The 19485-nt window shown below is 36.6% G+C and overlaps 2 protein-coding genes across 5 annotated transcripts in view; one reads left to right on the top strand and one right to left on the bottom strand.

The window, feature by feature from the left end:
* LOC125075156 overlaps window positions 1-19485 on the bottom strand; it is a 95050-nt gene that overhangs the window by 45806 nt on the left and 29759 nt on the right. The window contains exon 1 of one of the 4 annotated variants that reach the window (XM_047686778.1): window positions 16809-16844. The exons of the other annotated variants lie outside the window; for them this stretch is intronic. The gene's annotated coding sequence lies outside the window, so the exon portion shown is untranslated. Of the gene's footprint in view, window positions 1-16808; window positions 16845-19485 lie in introns of those variants that run through there. 4 annotated transcript variants of the gene reach the window in all.
* LOC125075158 overlaps window positions 1-19485 on the top strand; it is a 51941-nt gene that overhangs the window by 6575 nt on the left and 25881 nt on the right. The window contains exons 2-4 of the mRNA XM_047686779.1: window positions 12558-13126; window positions 14244-14352; window positions 15479-15712. Coding sequence (XP_047542735.1) covers window positions 12629-13126; window positions 14244-14352; window positions 15479-15712 — 841 coding nt within the window. The 5' untranslated portion in view covers window positions 12558-12628. The remainder of the gene's footprint in view (window positions 1-12557; window positions 13127-14243; window positions 14353-15478; window positions 15713-19485) is intronic.

Raw genomic sequence — 19485 nt, 5'->3', positions numbered from 1 at the left:
ATTACCAGAAAATAAAATCTATAATATATATCCATATATTTGAAGATACCTAAGTTGAACTTAAACCGGATACGTAGCGTTGAATTATTCGACGTAAACTTTGAGCGTATTCCGGCTTCGCTCAAGTTATCCAATGAGAATCTGCCGAATGTCTTTTTTTTTTTTTAAGTTTACATCCTCACTAGAGTGACTTTAAGTTAGTTGTGACGATTTACAATATTTCTTATTGACTAAACATCATATCGACAGATCTTCGCTGTAATTGAACTTCAGTATAGGCTTAATTCTATTTCACCGAAGAAACATTTTTAAGAGACTGTCAGGGAAAATACTAAATTAACAACCAACCGAAGAAAGTATTGTTGGGTGCATAAAATAAATTGATTTATAAAAAACTATTTTGTTTGGTCCATTTAAATTTAAAGACAATAATACGGGATGAATAACTTTTTATGGTCTCCTAAAATTTTTTTGTTTTATTTTCTATTTTAATTTAGGGACTATTGTCCTACACAAGTACGTCAGCCCCATTGTCCCTTCTTCCTTTTTCTAAAACATTATTTTATATTAATAGCCATTATAAATATAATTCCAGGAGCATCCTAGCAGATTCTGATAAAGGATCTGACAGAATCCTCTGAACAAATCCAACATCGAACAAACACGCTTTTAAATAAGTTAAGAGTAACTTTATCTGATTCTGAGTCTTGCCACATTCCATAAACAGATGATATAGATATTCTACAATTATATAAATTACAATCGAATCGATTGTTTGGAAAACGCGCTTGCCCTTAAAGGGTTACAGAGGTCGAGAGGCAAGCGGTTGGCGCATCGTTTCATACGGACATAAGTGCTCATGGCGTCATAAGTCACCGTGACTTCTTGAACTAGTGATCGTGACGAGATTTTATATTGCTAGTACGCTTATTGTCATGTTTTTTATTATATGCGTAGGCGGACGAGCAAATGGGCCACCTGACTGACGCTGTAAGAAAAAATAACCAGCGTATTAAATAGCTGAGACGGCCCAGTGGTTAGAACGCGTAAATCTACCATCACCATTGAGTTTCCATTTACTTAATTTGTGTTTGTAATTCATCTCATGCTCGGCGGTGAAGGAAAACATCGCGAGGAAACCTGCATGTGTCTAATTTGAACGAAGTTCTGCCACATGTGAATCCACCAAACCGAATTGGAGCAGCGTGGTGGATTATGCTCCGTACCTTCCCCTCGAAGGGAGGGAAATTTACAGGCTGTAAATAGGGCCACCAACCTTCGTAACTAGTATTTTATCCTCGTGCATGTATTAACACCTGACTCACGCACCCTCCAAACCGGAACTAACTATAAAATCTTCAAAATCAAAATTTCTTACAGCATCAAAATATATACTCCTACTACCTCGAGTAGTGTATACACCGGTTTTCATGGGTACGCCACTCCGAGGTCCCGGTTTCGATTCCCGGCCGAGTCGATGAAGAAAAAGTTCATTAGTTCTCTATGTCGTCTTGGGTCTGGGTGTTTGTGGTACCGTCGTTACTTCTGGTTTTCCATAACACAAGTGCTTTAGCTACTTACATTGGGATCAGAGTAATGTATGTGATGTTGTCCAATATTTATTTATTTATATGGGCGTTGTTGACGTACCGTCATCTTTGCCATCTCCCTACGTACATATATGCATTACGTATATTACAAAAAAAAAAAACAAAAGAATAAATAGTCGAATTTCACCACCATGCTTTGCGAAAACTAGTTACACACAAAACCCTGAAGTACTGCTAGGCCATGGTCAAATACCATACCCGATATAGTATTGACCGTACACGAGAGCTTACCTTGTATAATTTATTTATTTATGAAACATCTCTTCGATCACTTCGGTCTCATAACGCGATCTTTTAAAGACATCTATACATAAACGCGACATCAGAGTCGCCGAGGCTGTACTCTCTCTGATCGAGCACGGAGCGGGGACCGCTGGATTGCAGTAATTAGCATAATAAAAAAAAACTACCATATACAGTATATTTATATATTATATATTATCATATACATTTAATATGGATTTTTAAAGATCTATATAAATAACGCCAAAATTTATAAAAATAAAATGGTGAAAAAAGGCACGGGCACCTTTGAGCCCGTGACTGTTGTAAAGTATATATATAAAAAAAAAACAACGCGATCTTTTAAACCACGCAACGCATTTCAGTGCGGTTTTCGTCAAAAAACAGATCGATTCAAGAGGAAGGTTTATTTGTATAACACGCATATTATAATTGAGATAAGCCGAGAATTTCGACTTATTATACCCGTGTCAAAGGACAGGTAGGTCGTTTGTAGGCATACATAAACGCTTACAATAACACGATATAATTTAACTCGAAGTGTTTATCATTTAAGCTCAAATCTCGAACGCTGAATTAGAACTCGAAACGGAGTTCTAATTTTACGAATCGGTTCGGTTAGCATGATGCAATTTTATGGTCACCATGAATTGAACTCAAATTCAACGATATTGACAAAATTTTACATACTACAAAGGTTGTTTATTTGAACAGGTTTTTAATATGACGTTATTAATTTTAATTACTTAATCCTTAGAGCTTATAGTATATTCAAATACCAACAGCCGTTGAAATTTAATGAAAACTTGCCAACATAATAACAGTAAGAAAGGGCGCTACCTCCTGAAACAGTACGCATAATCATGATACAATATGCAAACCCTAACAAATTAAATGAATACTTGTACAAAGATCAACAGTGAGATATGATGCTACCTCCTGAAACTGTGCGAATTATGAAGATACAAGATGTAACGCTGTCAAATTGAATGAATACTTCTACAAGGATCAACAGTTGGACAGGACGGTATCTCCTGAATTAGTGCGTATTACTAAAGATAAAAGGTTCAAATCACACACGACAACTATTGAATATCAATAAGAGCTTATCAACCTTATCAAACAGGACGCATTATTTCAGCAACAATATGCAAAACCTAACAAATTAAATGAGTACTTGTAAAAAGATTAAGTCAGATACGGCGGTGCCTTCTTAAACAATAAGCATCATGAAGATACAATATGCAACGCTGTCAAAGTAAATAGACACTTGTACAATCATCAGCAGTGAGAACGGACGATACCTACACGAATTGCGTGTGTTAATCCGCAAATAAGTAGATGTATTTTAGTGGTTTCATAACTAAATAAAACAAAAACGGGGAGATTAATTTCGTATACACTTAACCTTGGCCTAATGATCTAACGTACAAACATTCTTCGTTTACATATTAAGCTAACTTTTGCACGCGGTTCTCGCACCTTCTATTTCTCTACTAATATTATAAATACGAATTTAACTCTGTATATGTCTGTCTGTTGCTCCTTCACGGTCGAATCACGGAAACGAATTTACTATTTTTTTACAATCAACAAATGAGGTATAGGTCACCTGATGATAAGTGGTCACCTTAGACATTGGTGCCGTGAGAAATTTTAGTCATTCCTTAAACATCAATGCTCAACTAAACTCGGACCTAAGTTATTATGTCCCTTGTGCCTGTAGTTACATTGGCTCACTCACCATTCAAACCGGAACACAACAATACTGCTATTTTACATTACATACATACATTAACAGCCTGTAAATATCCCACTGCTGGGCTAAGACCTCCTCTCCATTTGAGGAGAAGGTTTGGAGCATATTCCACCAAGCTGCTCCAGTGCTGGTCGGTGGAATACACATGTGGCAGAATTTCGTTGAAGTTAGACACATGCAGGTTCCCTCACGATGTTTTCCTTCACCGCCGAGCACGAGATGAATTATAAACACAGATTAAGCACATGAAATATCAGTGGTGCCTGCCTGGGTTTGAACCCGAAATCATCGGTTAAGATGCACGCGTTCTAACCACTTGGCCATCTCGGCTCTTACTGCTATTTAGCGATAGAATATCTGATGAGTGGGTAGTACCTACACAGCCGAGCTTGCGCGAAACGACCACCAATTCCGTATGAAGCAAGCTTGATCTTCTGACATAACGATTTTTCTTTTTTTCTTTTCATAACTGGCAAACTACTGTCAGCCGCGTAAAAGAACTACGTCACAACATTTGAAAAAATACTGGACATATGTGGGGCATATATTTCTCAGACATACTAGACGTAAACCTAGTGAGTAAAGGGAACGTCGATCGATCGTACTCCGAGGAGAGTGAGCTACGGGAGGTACAGAGGGTTCATATGTGATAACGACACCTCACCCTCTCCGATTTGTATCGAGAACGGCCATCGACAGTTTTAGGATATATTCCCACATACCTCGCTGGGACACCGATAGTTAAAACATTTATAATAAACTAACCGCCGTCCGCGTATTCGCACATATAAGGGATGTTAGGTATAAAATAATATTCATGTCCTTCCTTGTTTCCGGTACAAGCTTGCTTCATAGTGAATTATTTTCGTTTTTCCGATAAACCTTCCTCTTCAATCGATCTGTTCATTGATGAAACCGCATTAAAATCCGTTGCGTAGATCGAAACGTACAGACGGGAAGCGACTTTGTTTTATACCACGCAGAACATAAATTAAAATCTTAATTCTCCTCCTAAACAAAGACAGCGTTTTATCAAAATCTGCCCAGCAAATGCCTTCCTACGTGACCAATTTACCGTCATGAAGGATTATATTTTCCTGGTATTTATATATAAAATGTATTCTTGCCTTTTAAATACAAATTAACATAGAGTAAGAAATTTCAGAAGTGACACAGGCGGATATGATCAGTACGAGTACCTGCATGGAATTCACGATCATATCACGTCAACGTGTCTATCTCTTAAGGATAAGCCACAATAACCTTTATCCTTTACTTTTTACGATAAGCCATTATTTGCTTATTTACCTTACATACAATGTGTATTTAATACAGATCAATATGGCCCTTTACGGCATATAATTTAAATGAATATTTTCGAAGATATTACAGATTTAAAACGAAGGGACATAGCGGTTTGAATTGTCTAACGACTGAAAAACCGTGAACGTTGTAAAACATTCTGTAGTATATTTAGTATCAGCATTGCACGCGTGCGAAGCCCTGTTCAATTTGAATACGTTCAATTTGAATTTCTGTTCGATGCAACATCCTAACCGTACTGTTCTGTGGTCACGCTCGCGACGGACCTACAGCTGGTACCGCATCTTGCATACATATCACCCGTTCAAGGTTGCCCATCTTTCCGGGATCGTTAAACTACTTATGATTGACTTTTCGACAGTTCAGGGAGTTACCAAACTTTCTAACGCTGATCACGTACGCAAAATGTTTCATCGAATTTACGAGTGCATTTTTAAATTGTAAAATAAGGTAATACGTTAAACATTAAAGAACTAATAGATAGGGACATATCTTTTTTAACGAAGTTCCTTCACGCCGCTCACAGTAGAGGGAACTGGCAGAAAGATTTTCGTCTCTTTCTTTTTCTCTCTGTCCCTTTCTTTTTTATATCGTATTGTTTGTAAATAAAAACAATTTTATTTAATTGTGTCTGTTATTTAATTAAATAGAGCCGAGATGGTCCAGTCGTTAGAACGCGTGCATCTTAACCGATGATTTCGGGTTCAAACCCAGGCAAGCACCACTGAATTTTTATATGTTTTTTTTTGTATATTTTTATATGTACCGTGTATACATACATATGCATTTAGTAAAACGCGGTTATTTTAATATTACAAACAGACACTCCAATTTTATTATATGTATAGATATAGATTACATTACTTATTATAAGCTTACATTAATATTTTTCTGTAACGCACAAAAAATAAACATACATCGTCCAACTAAGCTTGAAAGCACTTTAGAATTGCTGCACAAGGTTAAGTCCAATGGAAAATTTTTCCGAGTTAAACCGTGAAATTAAAAATTTAGTAAATAAATAACTTAATAATAGATTCTTCCCCCCCCCCCCTATCGGATTATGAGAGTGACAGAACAATTGACAGAAGTACAGGTGTACTCTTGCTCTATAATACGTCCTGCGTTGGCTGATCTCCTTTGACATTAGCCGCTGTTTTTTTTATGTTCCAGTTGGACGGACAAATGAACCACCTGATTCTGGTCTGTTCAGCAGTACCCATAGACGTTCGCGCCGTAAGATATACTAAACATTCCATACAACACGAATGCACCACCAATCTTGGAAGCCAAGATTCTATGTCCCCTGTACCTATTGTTACACTGGCTGGCTGGAGTACTGCTGTTTGGCCGTAACTAGGTGCAGAAATGGCAGAGCAATACATACATATAGATATATACATATATCAACTGAAAAACTGTGAACGTTGTAAGACATTATGTAGTATATTTAGTATCAGCGTCGCACCCGTGCGAAGCCGGGGCGGGTCGCTAGTTCTCATATAAAATAAATGATATAACAAATGTACGTTTATCAAAACACGTCCGATGACCCGAATTATGGGTTATGAAATACAAAGAGCCTCTCAACGTTTTTGGTTAACGAGAAAATTACCATTACGTAAGATTCGGGCGCATGTTAAGTAAGACATTTTAGCTATATGGATGACTCCAGCGATGTATCATTGATAACATTGATAGAATAAGTGATAATCATTGTATGTACACGAGACGAAAGCATAAGCTTATAACGCCAGGTTTCCGACCGACGAATTCAATAAATCCTTCTTGGGGCAAGGTTGCTCAACTAAAAAATAACACAGATATTTTTAACTTTACCGATACATAAACTCCAATCATTTGTAAAAAAAAATACATTAATAAAAAAAGCCTATTATTCAATACAAGATTATATAGATGATAAAAAAGCGTGGAGCTAATACTTGTTGACTTCCACGCAGGACATATACATATATAATTGTATTCAACTAACATAACTTTGTATTTTAAATGTTGATAAAGAGTAACAACTCATTATCTTGGCGGTTCTTCTCGGTAGAATCTACATTCGGAACCGGTGGTAGCTTCACTCAATATAGTTCTGCAAAATGACAATTCAAAAGTGCTCGTACAAGCCTACTTGAATAAAGTATATTTTGATTTTAATTATAGCATGTAATGTTTGAAGTTCTACTTATTTTGGGGCGATGCGCGCGCAGGATGACGTGGAAACATTAGACATTGGCAGTGGTAATCACTTTCCATCAGGAGAGCCTCCTGCTCGTTTGCCAACCAAAAAAAAAAATTACATAAATTTAGTGCACAGTGGATAGATTTTACACCTTCCCCATAAGAATGTTTTAGGAAGTCACCTCATAAACACAAAACCCTAAGATCTCGTTTATTCTACGAAATGAATTCGAATCCCACGGTGCCAGAGCAACATCCCTGTACCGTTTGTGCGTGGCCCCTATGCTTAACTACCACACGATCACCACTGATTCTACCACCAAACAGCAATACTTTGTAAGTGATTGGTAATATTCCAAACAGTGACAACTTACCATCATTGGACTTGCGCCTATCTCTACGTATAAAACAAAGTCGCTTCCCATCTGTACGCTTAGATCTTTCAAACTACGCAACGGCTTTCAATACAGTTTACATCAATACACAGAGCGAATCAAGAGGAAGGTTTATTTGTATAATACGTCCATATTATAGTTGAGAAAAGCCGAGAATTTTGTCTATCCTTTTTCAAACTAAAAGTTGTTTATAGACCCTTATTGAAGGGACGGATAGCTTAAGTTGAAAAACCCTCAGTATCGGAGTTCAACACAACTTAAAGACTTTAAAGGTACGCGTTTATTTACAATAAACAAATGTTACGTCATCGCGTACTTTTTAATCGTGCATCGAAGGGTCGCGATGACTCAGTACTCATTATGACAGAATGCGGCGCCGGTTTATTTTTTTCGGTATCCTTCAATTATTTAGGGTACCGTCGGCACGTGATGAAAACCCGTCTTTTTTATGTGACACAACATTCCTTGTAAGAATACTGTTTGATCGTTACGAATTCATCTTAAATGAACTCCTTGATGCGTGGCAATGGTGTTCTTTGACTATATTTTATCTATACTAACATTATAAATGAAAAAGTAACACCGTCTGTCCGTCACGGGCAAACCGAATTTGATAAATTGGAAGCAAGCTTGAAGGCGAGACAAAGGCTTCTTTTTTATGTCAAACTGTTGACTACAAATCCCTCAAACGCGAGCGAAGCCGCCGGCGACAATCAGTCGTTAAATATAAAATAAATTTATTTAATTTTCTTTGTGCTCAATTCTAATCATATGGTTTATCTTATTGGTTTTATTAATTATTATTTATTATCTATAAATATAATATAATTGGAGTGTCTGTTCGTAATTTTAAAATAACCGCTTTTTACTTAATGCATATGTATACGCGGTAAATATACCTAAATAACATTTTTTTTAAATATTGTCTGTCTGTTTGTTCTGGCTAATCTCTGGAACGGCTGGACCGATTTCGACGGGACTTTCACTGACAGATAGCTGATGTAATAAGGAGTAACTTAGGCTACTTTTATTTTAGCACTATATGTGAAATAACAAATAACAGTACACTATATTGTTGTGTTCCGGTTAGAAGGGTGAGTGAGCCAGTGTAATCAGAGGCACAAGGGACTTAACATTTAAGTTTCCAAAGTATTGATCTAAATGTATCGAACGAATCATATTGGCACAGCGTAAAAAAGAAAAAAGAAGCCCCCCCCCCTTCTTTAGTCTAGCAGTAATACCTATTCTTACTGTATTTCTGACCTAGACTGTACACTATGATGACGGGACGTTTATACATTATCTCAATGACAGATTAAAGATTATGACCTTGAACTGACGTGACGTCATCGGTCGAGACTTATTAATCTGTGGTATTCATTGTGGACTCGTGAATGACGTTTTGAATGTCAGCAAAGCTTTTATCGGTACTGTGGGAGTAAAATTTACGTGTATGTAATCGATTCAAGCTATAAGCGAAATTGACGCGATATCATTGGTCGAGAGCTTGATTAATCTATGATATTCACTATGGATTTGCGAAATAAATTGCCTTTTGAACGTCGACGAAACTGTTATCGGAATTTTGGAAGTAAAATTAAAGTGGATATAAGTAGTTAAGTGTAATAGCTAACATAAGCTATCTAACAACTGCCCCATGCCAGTAATATAAATATACGGAACCCGAAAGAAAAAACAACCTCTAAACTTAATTGCGCACGCGCCGGTCGGTCGGGCTTGCATGCCAGCATTTTTTTCATCGGCCTTTAAGTTCGAAACGTGGAATTTGATTGAATTTAAATTTTCGAATGTCATTTGTTATTACTTTTAACACGATTACGAAACAAACAAAGAGAGTAATGTTCCACCTTCAATCTCTTAGATTATAAAGATGATAAAAAATCGTGGACTTAATGCTTGTTGACATCCAGGCAGGATATATAACATAGATATACAGGGTTATCGGTAATTCGACGAATTCCCGTTAGGAGGTGATAGGGGTAACTATTTGCAGTTTTACAGATTTTTTCAAAATAAGTCAAAAATGCACGTTCAAAATTTATTTAATAATAAGAATTACCAATAACCTGTCCAATTGTATTTAACATGACTGCATTTTTAGATGTTGGAAAAGAGTAACTACTGAGCTTCTCGCCGATTCTTCTCGGTAGAATCTACATTCCGAACCGGTGGTAGCTTCACTTAATATAGTTTTTAGAAGCCTACTTGAATAAAGTACATTTTGCTTTCGATTATAAAAGAAAACAAATCTAATCCATTTAGTCATTTCCGTCTTTACCATAAGGGCAAAAGTGGCACGTGGCCCCCATCCCGAGAGGGCCCCGAAGAACCGACAGTTAATCTCACACGACACATGACAGCTATGTATATTTTCGCAATTGCCATATCTGTAAGAAGTAACTAACATACTGATCGATGGTCGATATTAAATGGGAAGCTATAGACGTGCCATGAGATTGTACCACCAATCAGATTCCGAAAAATTTACAAAATTATTGCACCGTTTATTTGAAACTAAACATAAAATCATGGCCATAAGAGAATTATTTCTACAGGGAAGACGAATTTATAAAAATTAAAAATAAATTGTTATTTTGCTAGATATTTAATTTTAGTAGCAAAGGGCCCCAAATTCACGTGTGCCCGAGGGCCCCAGGATAGCTTGAGATGACTCTGTATGTAGTAGTTAGTTCAGATCGTAAAAGTCCAACTGATGGGCAAGCTGAATCCACCACGCAGATCCAATATTAATAGTATTCCTTCACCGACGAACACGAAATTAATTCTAATTGAAATTTGAACTCGTAATGATCGATTAAAATTCACAGTTAACCACTGAGCCACCTCGACCCTTAGAGAACCTTACATAAGCCTGTATTAATATTACTATAATAATCACGATTAAACACGATACACGTTACTAATAAACCGAACCGGTTTTCAAGTTGTAACTTATAACACTAGCGACCCGACCCGGCTTCGCACTCGTGCAATTCTGATACTAAATATACCACAGAATGTCTTACAACGTTCACAGTTTTTCAGTCGTGAGACAATACAAACCGCTATGTCCCTGCGTTTTAAATCTGTAATATCTTCGAAAATATTCATTTAAATTACACGCTGTAAAGGGCCATATTGATCTATATTAAACGCACAATGTATTTAAGGTACTTAATTGGATTAGGACTAATGCTGTATTGCATAAAATCGCTTTGAAAATAAGCCATTATTTCTCGTCAAAAATGTATAAAAAATGGTTATTGTGGGCTATCCCTAAGAGAAAGACATAAACTATCGCGGACTTTTTTGAAGACCTTTTTAAGGTGTACAATACTGTAGTACATAATTTTGATCTATCTCGGAGGGTTCAGCCAGCGTTTGCAATGTAAGCTCAAAAAATGTATTAATTTACGGCATCACTTCAGAAACCTATAAAATTATCACTGTTTCTCTACTATATTGTGCATGTATTATACATATAAACCTTCCTCTTGAATCGTTCTGTTTATTGATGGAAACCGCTTTAAAATCCGTTGCGTACTTTAAAAGATCCAAGCGTACAGACGGCGGGAAGCGACTTCGTTTTATACTATGTAGATAATCATTACATTATTTAAATTATATACAATAATATGATTGAAGATTTAATAGGTGATGAAGTTGCGTAACCTTCTTAATGTATACTTCCACTAAACATCAATACTAAGTATCGTGATTGTAGCATAACTAACTCAACTTATCACATACATTACTCTGATCCCAATGTAAGTAGCTAAAGCACTTGTGTTATGGAAAATCAGAAGTAACGACGGTACCACAAACACCGAGACCCGAGACAACATAGAAAACTAATGAACTTTTTCCAATGCGAAATCGGATGCGACCATGACCACCCCCCCCCTTGCCTATTATGAAAACGGAACGTGGACTGGCCAACGTTGGAGTTCAACCTTGGCTACATTGAATGGACAGTGCAGCCCGTAACCTCTGTAAACTCATATGGATTTTTGGTAGAGAAAGCAAGTAAAATCCAAAATGTCAAGACATTTTTCACGGATGAATCAAATCAACAACGATATTTCCGTGTTTTTATTTTTTATTTTTATGAGGGCCCTCATATAGGCAGGGCATCAGCATAGCTACGCCACTGACCAATACGCCTAAACCTTTCTCAACGATCACTCCGTCTATTAGCAAAAAAACGCATGAAAATCAAGAGTTTTTAAGTTTATCACGTTCAGATAAAAAGACAGATCACCCAGACTTTGTTTTCCTATATACAGTAAATAAAAAAAAAAAAAACATTTTGATGAGACATCATTGTGAATATAATACGTAATTGTAACACGACACCAAGCAACGGCGAGTTCAATGACTTCACTGTTAGCAATCATTATTCCAACTAAAATCTGACATTTGTTGATTGTTTTTTTAACACCGATTTGATTGGTTAATATCAATTTACTAACTGCCCGTCACAAAAAGAGAGATGTCGGAGGACGTCCGGATGGAAAGAAGTTGCTTAGCTGAGCTATACATCATGTATTTAATAACAAAACGAAATAAATGAACATGGTTCGAGAATAATACAAGGACAATGACTAAATTGTTGGGCGCCATTCATTTATTACGTAAGACGATCTGGGGGTGGGAAGGAGTCTCCATAGTTCTTACGTAAGATCAAAAAATGAACAAAGTTAATTAACTTCAATAAATTATTTCTTTAAAACATAAACATTAAAATAAACCAAACATGTATTCATTTTTTCCTTTAGATTCTTACGTAATAAATATTAAACAGGGGGTCGGCCTATTCTTATTTTTTCTTATAATAGGGGGGAAGGTCAAAAACAAGCGAAAACTACTTATTAAAAATCACGTGGGAATGAAAATTACAACAAAAAATAATTTTTCAATGAATTATTGGAAAATATTTTTATTTTAAAATTGATTTAATGTTCATCTTAACAAAAATTTTTATCTCAATACCTAATCATAATTTAATAATTTCAGTTAAAAATAAAAACATAAAATGAGTGTACAGTTCTAAAAGAAAAAAAAAAAAAACTGTCTAAAAACTAAAAATGTCTATTAAAAGTGACAGTGTAAAATTAACACTATTAGTTCTAATTAATTTCGTAATAAGAAACAATTGTGATGTTGACATAAGTGAAAATGTAGACGAAGGTACAAAAACAGTCGATCACATGACGAGAGACGAAACGAGGTTCGACTACGACGAATATCCAAACGTAGACAAAGACTACGAAGCAAAATTAACAAATACGGAAGAATCGAAAGAATCCAAAGACAACGAATCAGTTTCCAGAGAATACAACGAAAGATTAACAACGGACAACACACCGACGACATTGACAGAAGAATCACACGGAGACGTTGAAGTTAGAGAAGAATATGACGCTGTCAACGGTGAAAATCGAGAGGAACACAACGATCAATTAAGAACTACGTATCAGGATGTCACGGAAACCGCTACTAGTTATTCAGCTGTATCAGACAGCAATGTCTATAGAGAGACTCTTCTAGAAGATTTTAACAGTTTAAAAGGATTTAATTCACAGGTACGTATTGAAATCTATATGAATGTTAAATAGGCAATCTGGAAGATACATTATGGTCAAAAACAAATTCCCCCATTCATATAATTTGGAATGTTGAATAGTCACTTTACAACATTTTTAAACGTAGAGCTATCACCACTTCGAAATGTAGATTCTACCAAGAATAACTTGCAAGAAACTCAGTAGTTACTCTTTTCGAACATTTGGAATACAGAGCTAAATACAATCTACACATATAATAAAATTGGAGTGTATATTGTGTATATTGTAAGAGCCGAGATGGCCCAGTGGTTAGAACGCGTGCATCTTAGCCGATGATTTCGGGTTCAAACCCAGGCAGGCACCACTGAATTTTCATGTGCCTAATTTGTGTTTATAAATCATCTCGTGCTCGGCGGTGAAGGAAAACATCGTGAGGAAACCTGCATGTGTCTAATTTCAACGAAATTCTGCCACATGTGTAATCCGCCAACCCGCATTGGAGCAGCGTGGGGGAGTATGCTCCAAACCTTCTCCTCATAGGAGAGGAGGCCTTTAGCCCAGCAATGGGAAAATTTACAGGCTGCTGATGATGTATATTTATAATATTATAATAACCCATCTTTACTAAATGCATATATATGTATACACGGTACATATACTTAAATAACATTTCTTACAAGGGTTCGTAACAATAACTTAACAATGATTTTTAATAAGGATTTTTGTAATCCATATTTGTAGTACCGCCTTCTATTCGCCTCCCTACCGTCCGACCGATGTAACATTGTACAAGCGTCTATTATTTTCAGTGTTTCTATTTAAATTTTACTTTGAAGCAATAATATATAATAGAAAAAGTCTTGATATTTTCGGATAACGCTTGAATCGTTAGGATTTTTTTAAAATATTTTTACAATTTTTAAATTCATTAAATTAAGAAAATAATATGTTCGTCATTGCAAAGTTATGTCGATCAGAAAAAATTACCTCTGTCAAAAAGATCAAGCTATCTTGTGCAGGGTAGGTATGACAAGATTAATTATTTACATTATTATCTAATATTATATATACAGTATCCTATAGCTAAGCCTTAACCTTTGCCAAAAAGTTATAAAAAAAAAAACAAAAATTACAGGTGGAAACCACATCACAGGCAACAACGCGGTCTATGGAGAGCATCGAAGACACGTCTCCGGTTGATGAGGATTATGAAAACAGCGGTGCGAGGAACCCCAAAACTGAATGTATGTATATACCTATAAGATACATATACTGAAGCTATATAAGATTTTAAATTAACGTGGTTATTATACTACTATCGGTATTTGGAGTTGGTGGAGCTCGATATTTCACGAGACTAGACTCGATTCGTCGAGACCTATTCCAACGCTGAGCAATGGTTGAAATTGTTGTGTTCCTTTTTGAAGGCTGAATTAACCTTTAATTCGCTGGGAAAACGCATTACTCGTTTCCCCCGCGTGACGGAGTATGTGGTAGTTCACCGGAACGGTGTCCTAGTACGACGGAATATCCACTAAAAGACCAGCGGTACCCTCCATTCTTTTCAACGAGCGCCACAGGACAGGGTTGAAAAAACCTGCGTGCGAAGTCGGGACTCGATCGCTAGTCAATAATTGTGGTTGTAGAGCCGATGTCTATGGGCGGAGGTGACCACATACTACAACGCGGTACCGTTCTGACGATCTCCAATTTAATAATATAAACTTAATTAAGTATGCTATTACTTTCAACAAAAAAATAATCCTTGATGATAATCTTATCTCTGTTCGTTTGCAATGATCTACGCGTTTGTGTGTTATTAATCTTCACTTAAGACTTTATGCACCAAATAATATCAAGAACACGTAATTTTACGTTTTTCTTAAAGAACTTAAAGTGAGGACTGGTGACTTTGGGAAATAAGACGTTACGTCCCTTGTGCCTGTAGTTACACAAACTGACTCCCCCTTCAAATCGGAACAAAACAATATATTGGCGGCAGAATAACTGATAATAATAACTTTACCGCATTAGCATTAGCAGCCCGTAAATGTCCCACTGCTGGGATAAAGGCCTCCTCTCCCTTTGAGGAGAAGGTTTGGAGCATAGTCCACCACGCTGCTCCAATGCGGGTTGGCGGAATACACATGTGGCAGAATTTCGTTGAAATTAGACACATGCAGGTTTCTTCACGATGTTTTCCTCACCGCCGAGCACGAGATGTATTATAAACACAAATTAAGCACATGAAATTTCAGTGGTGCCTGCCTGGGTTTGAACCCGAAATCATCGGTTAAGATGCACGCGTTCTAACCACTGGGCCATCTCGGCTCTTTACCGATATTCAACTAATAATTTCTATTCTTCCAGCTGACAAGCAACCAGTTGACAAGAGACTGTACGAGAAAACCCGTCCAGTACCAGCCCTGAGCAAGAGTTCGACATTGAAATCATGGCTGGAGGATTCTTGGCTACGACCTCCCGCTGGGATCCTGGTGCCGTTACGACCCTTGGCTCTGAACAGGGCTTTAGGGGTCTGGAACGACTTGGCAGAAGAAGGGTTGAATGTTACCGATATCGTCATCGTCGGCTACGATTCAAATGGTAATTATATGATGTGGACTTAGGATTTAAGAAACGACTCGTTTTGCTGTCTACGAGGCGTAATTCATAAGTTACTATTTGTTTGCTTCATACGGAACACAATGCTTCGAATGACAGGATCATTATTTTTATAGTATAATACGATGGTTTCCAAATGTACCAGATGGTAAATGGTCACCACCGCCCATAGACACCAACGAATAATAAATAATAAACATGGTGGTGTACTTCTGGTGGTGATCCAGGTAAGTACCAACATCATATATTCTACCGCCAAGCGTTTTGAAGGGTTTGAACGGTGAGTGAGCGAGGGTAACTACAGGCACAAGGGTCGTAACTTAGTTTCCAAGACTAGTGGCGTATTGGATATATAAAATTTCTTGCCATCAAGTGACACACTAGCTCGTTGGCCTACAAGTTTCATAAAAAAAAAAAACCTATCACTGCCAAAACTTTTTATCTGCCCGGGATTCACAGAACCTGGCTAAAACCTAAAGCCCTACAAGCCAAGCTCTAGAGTCTAGACCAACGGGACACTACCTCATATAATAATAAATAATCAGAAATTACAAGCAAAGCGTGAATTAGATGTTACGTAGATAGTAATTACGATCATGATTTTACTTTGATGTAATCTTAAGCGACGTTTTATTACAATGTACATTACAAGGTCATATTCACCGATAAAGGAAATATATTATCTATTGTGCATTCCAACGGCAGGACGAGCTGAGATAAACAAAACTTAGATTTACAAATTCTATGAGGAGAGGGTTTGTAACTTCCGTTCATAGGAGCCTTATATACTAGGACTATAAGGAACCCACCTGCCAAACTTCAAGTTTTGTAGATGTTAATGTTTATGAAATTTCTTGATTAATCAGCGAGTACTATTTCGCTTTTATATATGTGTATATATAATATATAAAAAAATGTTAAATCACGTGTAAATTAAAACAACAACAAAAAATACTTTAAGTAAAAAAAAATTGAGAAAAAGAAAGAGAGAGGAAAGGTCGCTTGGGGGGGGGCTAAGGGGGCTTTTCCTTACGTGACGATTTATGCCAGCTTACTATAGCCAAAAAAAAACACTTACCAAAATCTCTAAAACTAGACGTCACAACATCATCGTCCTTACCTGAAATAGAAAAAAATAAATGTAATAATTACTTTACTTATGAACTTAGCGGGTGTCGAGTTAAACATCTGACATCTCATTTTATCACCATTGATTTCATATACAAAAGATAGAAGAAAGCATGATATAAATAACCACCCCCCCCCCCCCTTTACAATTATTTGAGAATAATTAAACAACAATGACTATATTGTTATTAGAACAATAACAAGAAGTTTAAATAATTAAAGAGCCGAGATGGCCCAGTGGTTAGAACGCGTGCATCTTAACCGATGATTTCGGGTTCAAACCCAGGCAGGCACCACTGAATTTTCATGTGCTTAATTTGTGTTTATAATTCATCTCGTGCTCGGCGGTGAAGGAAAACATCGTGAGGAAACCGGCATGTGTCTAATTTCAACGAAATTCTGCCACATGTGTATTCCGCCAACCCGTATCGGAGCAGCGCGGTGGAATACGTTCCATACCTTCTCCTCAAAGGGAGAGGAGGCCTTTAGCACAGCAGTGGGAAAATTTACAGGCTGCTAATGCTAATGCTTAAATATTTTTTTATAAAAACGTATATATTAGAAAGAGACAGACTGAGAGAAAAAGAGATGGAATTATCGCTTGGAGAATAAACGCTTTTCTCTTCTCGCTTTCACTGAAATACGATCAAAAAGTCTCATTTTACAAATTGTAGTTTTCGTTCGTACATACAAACCCAATGATCTACATTAATATCGAACTTCAAGAAAAACATCTTTAAACCTCCAAATAAAAAACATTTGACAGCAAATTGACGCGATGTCATTGGTCGAGAGCTTGGTTAATCTATGATATTCACTGTGGATTCGCGAACAAATGGCGTATTGAACGTCGACGAAACTGTTATCCGAATTTCGGAAGTAACATTAAAGTTGATATAAGTAGTTAAGTGCAATAGTGTTGTATTATAAATAAAGATATATTAATCATAAACTCTCAGTAGTGCACAATACAGCCGAGTCGCATGAAACACGCAAATCTAAGATTTGTTTACCTTTATTCCTACTTCCATTGGAACAGTCTATAATATTAATAAAGGCGAATGTACTTGAAACTTTTTTGCTCGAGAAATTTCTATGAAATCGTAAGCAAAACGTTTGCACACAGTTGTATAGAATAATGAATCAATCAAAGTTAAATATTGCGAATGTAAGCAACTGGAGCGTTAACTTACATAAGCCAAGGTTAAGTTACGAATAAACTTGGAAAGTTATAATGACAGAGTCGGACACGAGTTAGGCGCGAGACCGTTAATTTGGTTCATTTTAAATAGTTAGTTCACATTAATAGTTTGAAATCTAAAAAACACGCTTTTAGCACGCACTTAAAGTTACAAATGGAGCGTTTTGTCCAAAAATAATAGTTTAAAAAACTAAAAATCACGCTTTTAGCACGCACTAAAAGTTACAAATGGAGCGTTTTGTCCAAAAATAATAATTAAAAAAACAAAAAAGCACGCTTTTAGCACGCACTAAAAATTAAAAAAGCAAACCCTTTCATTTGATACCCATATCATCATATTCACCACTGCTTCAATAACATTTGGTGGATTCACATGTGGCAGAATTTCGTTGAAATTAGACACATGCAGGTTTCCTCACGACGTTTTCCTTCACCGATATGAATTATAAACACAAATTAAGCACATGAAAATTCAGTGGTGCCTGCCTGGGTTGGGACCCGAAATCATCAGTTAAGATGCACGCGTTCTAACCACTCGGCCATCTCGGCTCATAATGTATACTCCCACTAAACAGCAATACTAAGAATCCTTGCGTCTGATTATAGCATAACTAACTCAATTTATAAATAAATAAATATAAATAAATATTGGACATCACATACATTACTCTGATCCCAATGTAAGTAGCTAAAGCACTTCTGTTATGGACAATCAGACCGCCGAGCACGAGATGAGTTATAAACACAAATTAAGCACATGAAAATTCAGTTGTGACGGCGTAGGTTCGGGTTAAGTTGCACGCGTTTTAACCATCGGACCATCTCGGTATCTAACCTACTCTAAATCTATGGTAGGTACCACCTACTCATCACATAGTATAACATAACTCAGTAATGTTTGAAATAAGCTAGCTAGAGGTAACTACAGGCACAAGGGACATACTATAACATAAGCGTCAACAGCGCAGTGGTTTAAGGGCCGCTAAGCGATGTAAAAGAGTCGCAGGATCGGTCCTGACCGCTTGGGCTATTGTCTTACCCACTCCTAGCACGAGTGATAAGCTTAAATGGAGGAGTCAATAGAAATGTTAGCAATTCCTTAGGCTAATTTAAATAAAAAAAAAAAAAAACATATTTTAGTTCCCAAGATTGCTGGCGCATGGACGATAAGTAATGGTAGGTGGAACCATCAGGTAACTCATATAACAGTCAGCCTGTCTATATTAGAAATTAAATTTTATCGGACCACCAAGACATGGGGTTCTGTGTTAAAATCACCACGAACCAACGAGACAGTCGCGTACCATAAAAAGAGTACACACAGACATACAAGACCGGCTTACAAACAGTATTAATTTATTATATTACTATGACAAAGCATGTGTATGACATTAATAATTTCCAACTACCCGTGTTTAGGACGAGG

The sequence above is a fragment of the Vanessa atalanta genome, chromosome 30, assembly GCF_905147765.1.
Source record: "Vanessa atalanta chromosome 30, ilVanAtal1.2, whole genome shotgun sequence".
Lineage (NCBI taxonomy): Eukaryota > Metazoa > Arthropoda > Insecta > Lepidoptera > Nymphalidae > Vanessa > Vanessa atalanta.
This window is presented reverse-complemented; position numbering and strand designations above follow the sequence as displayed.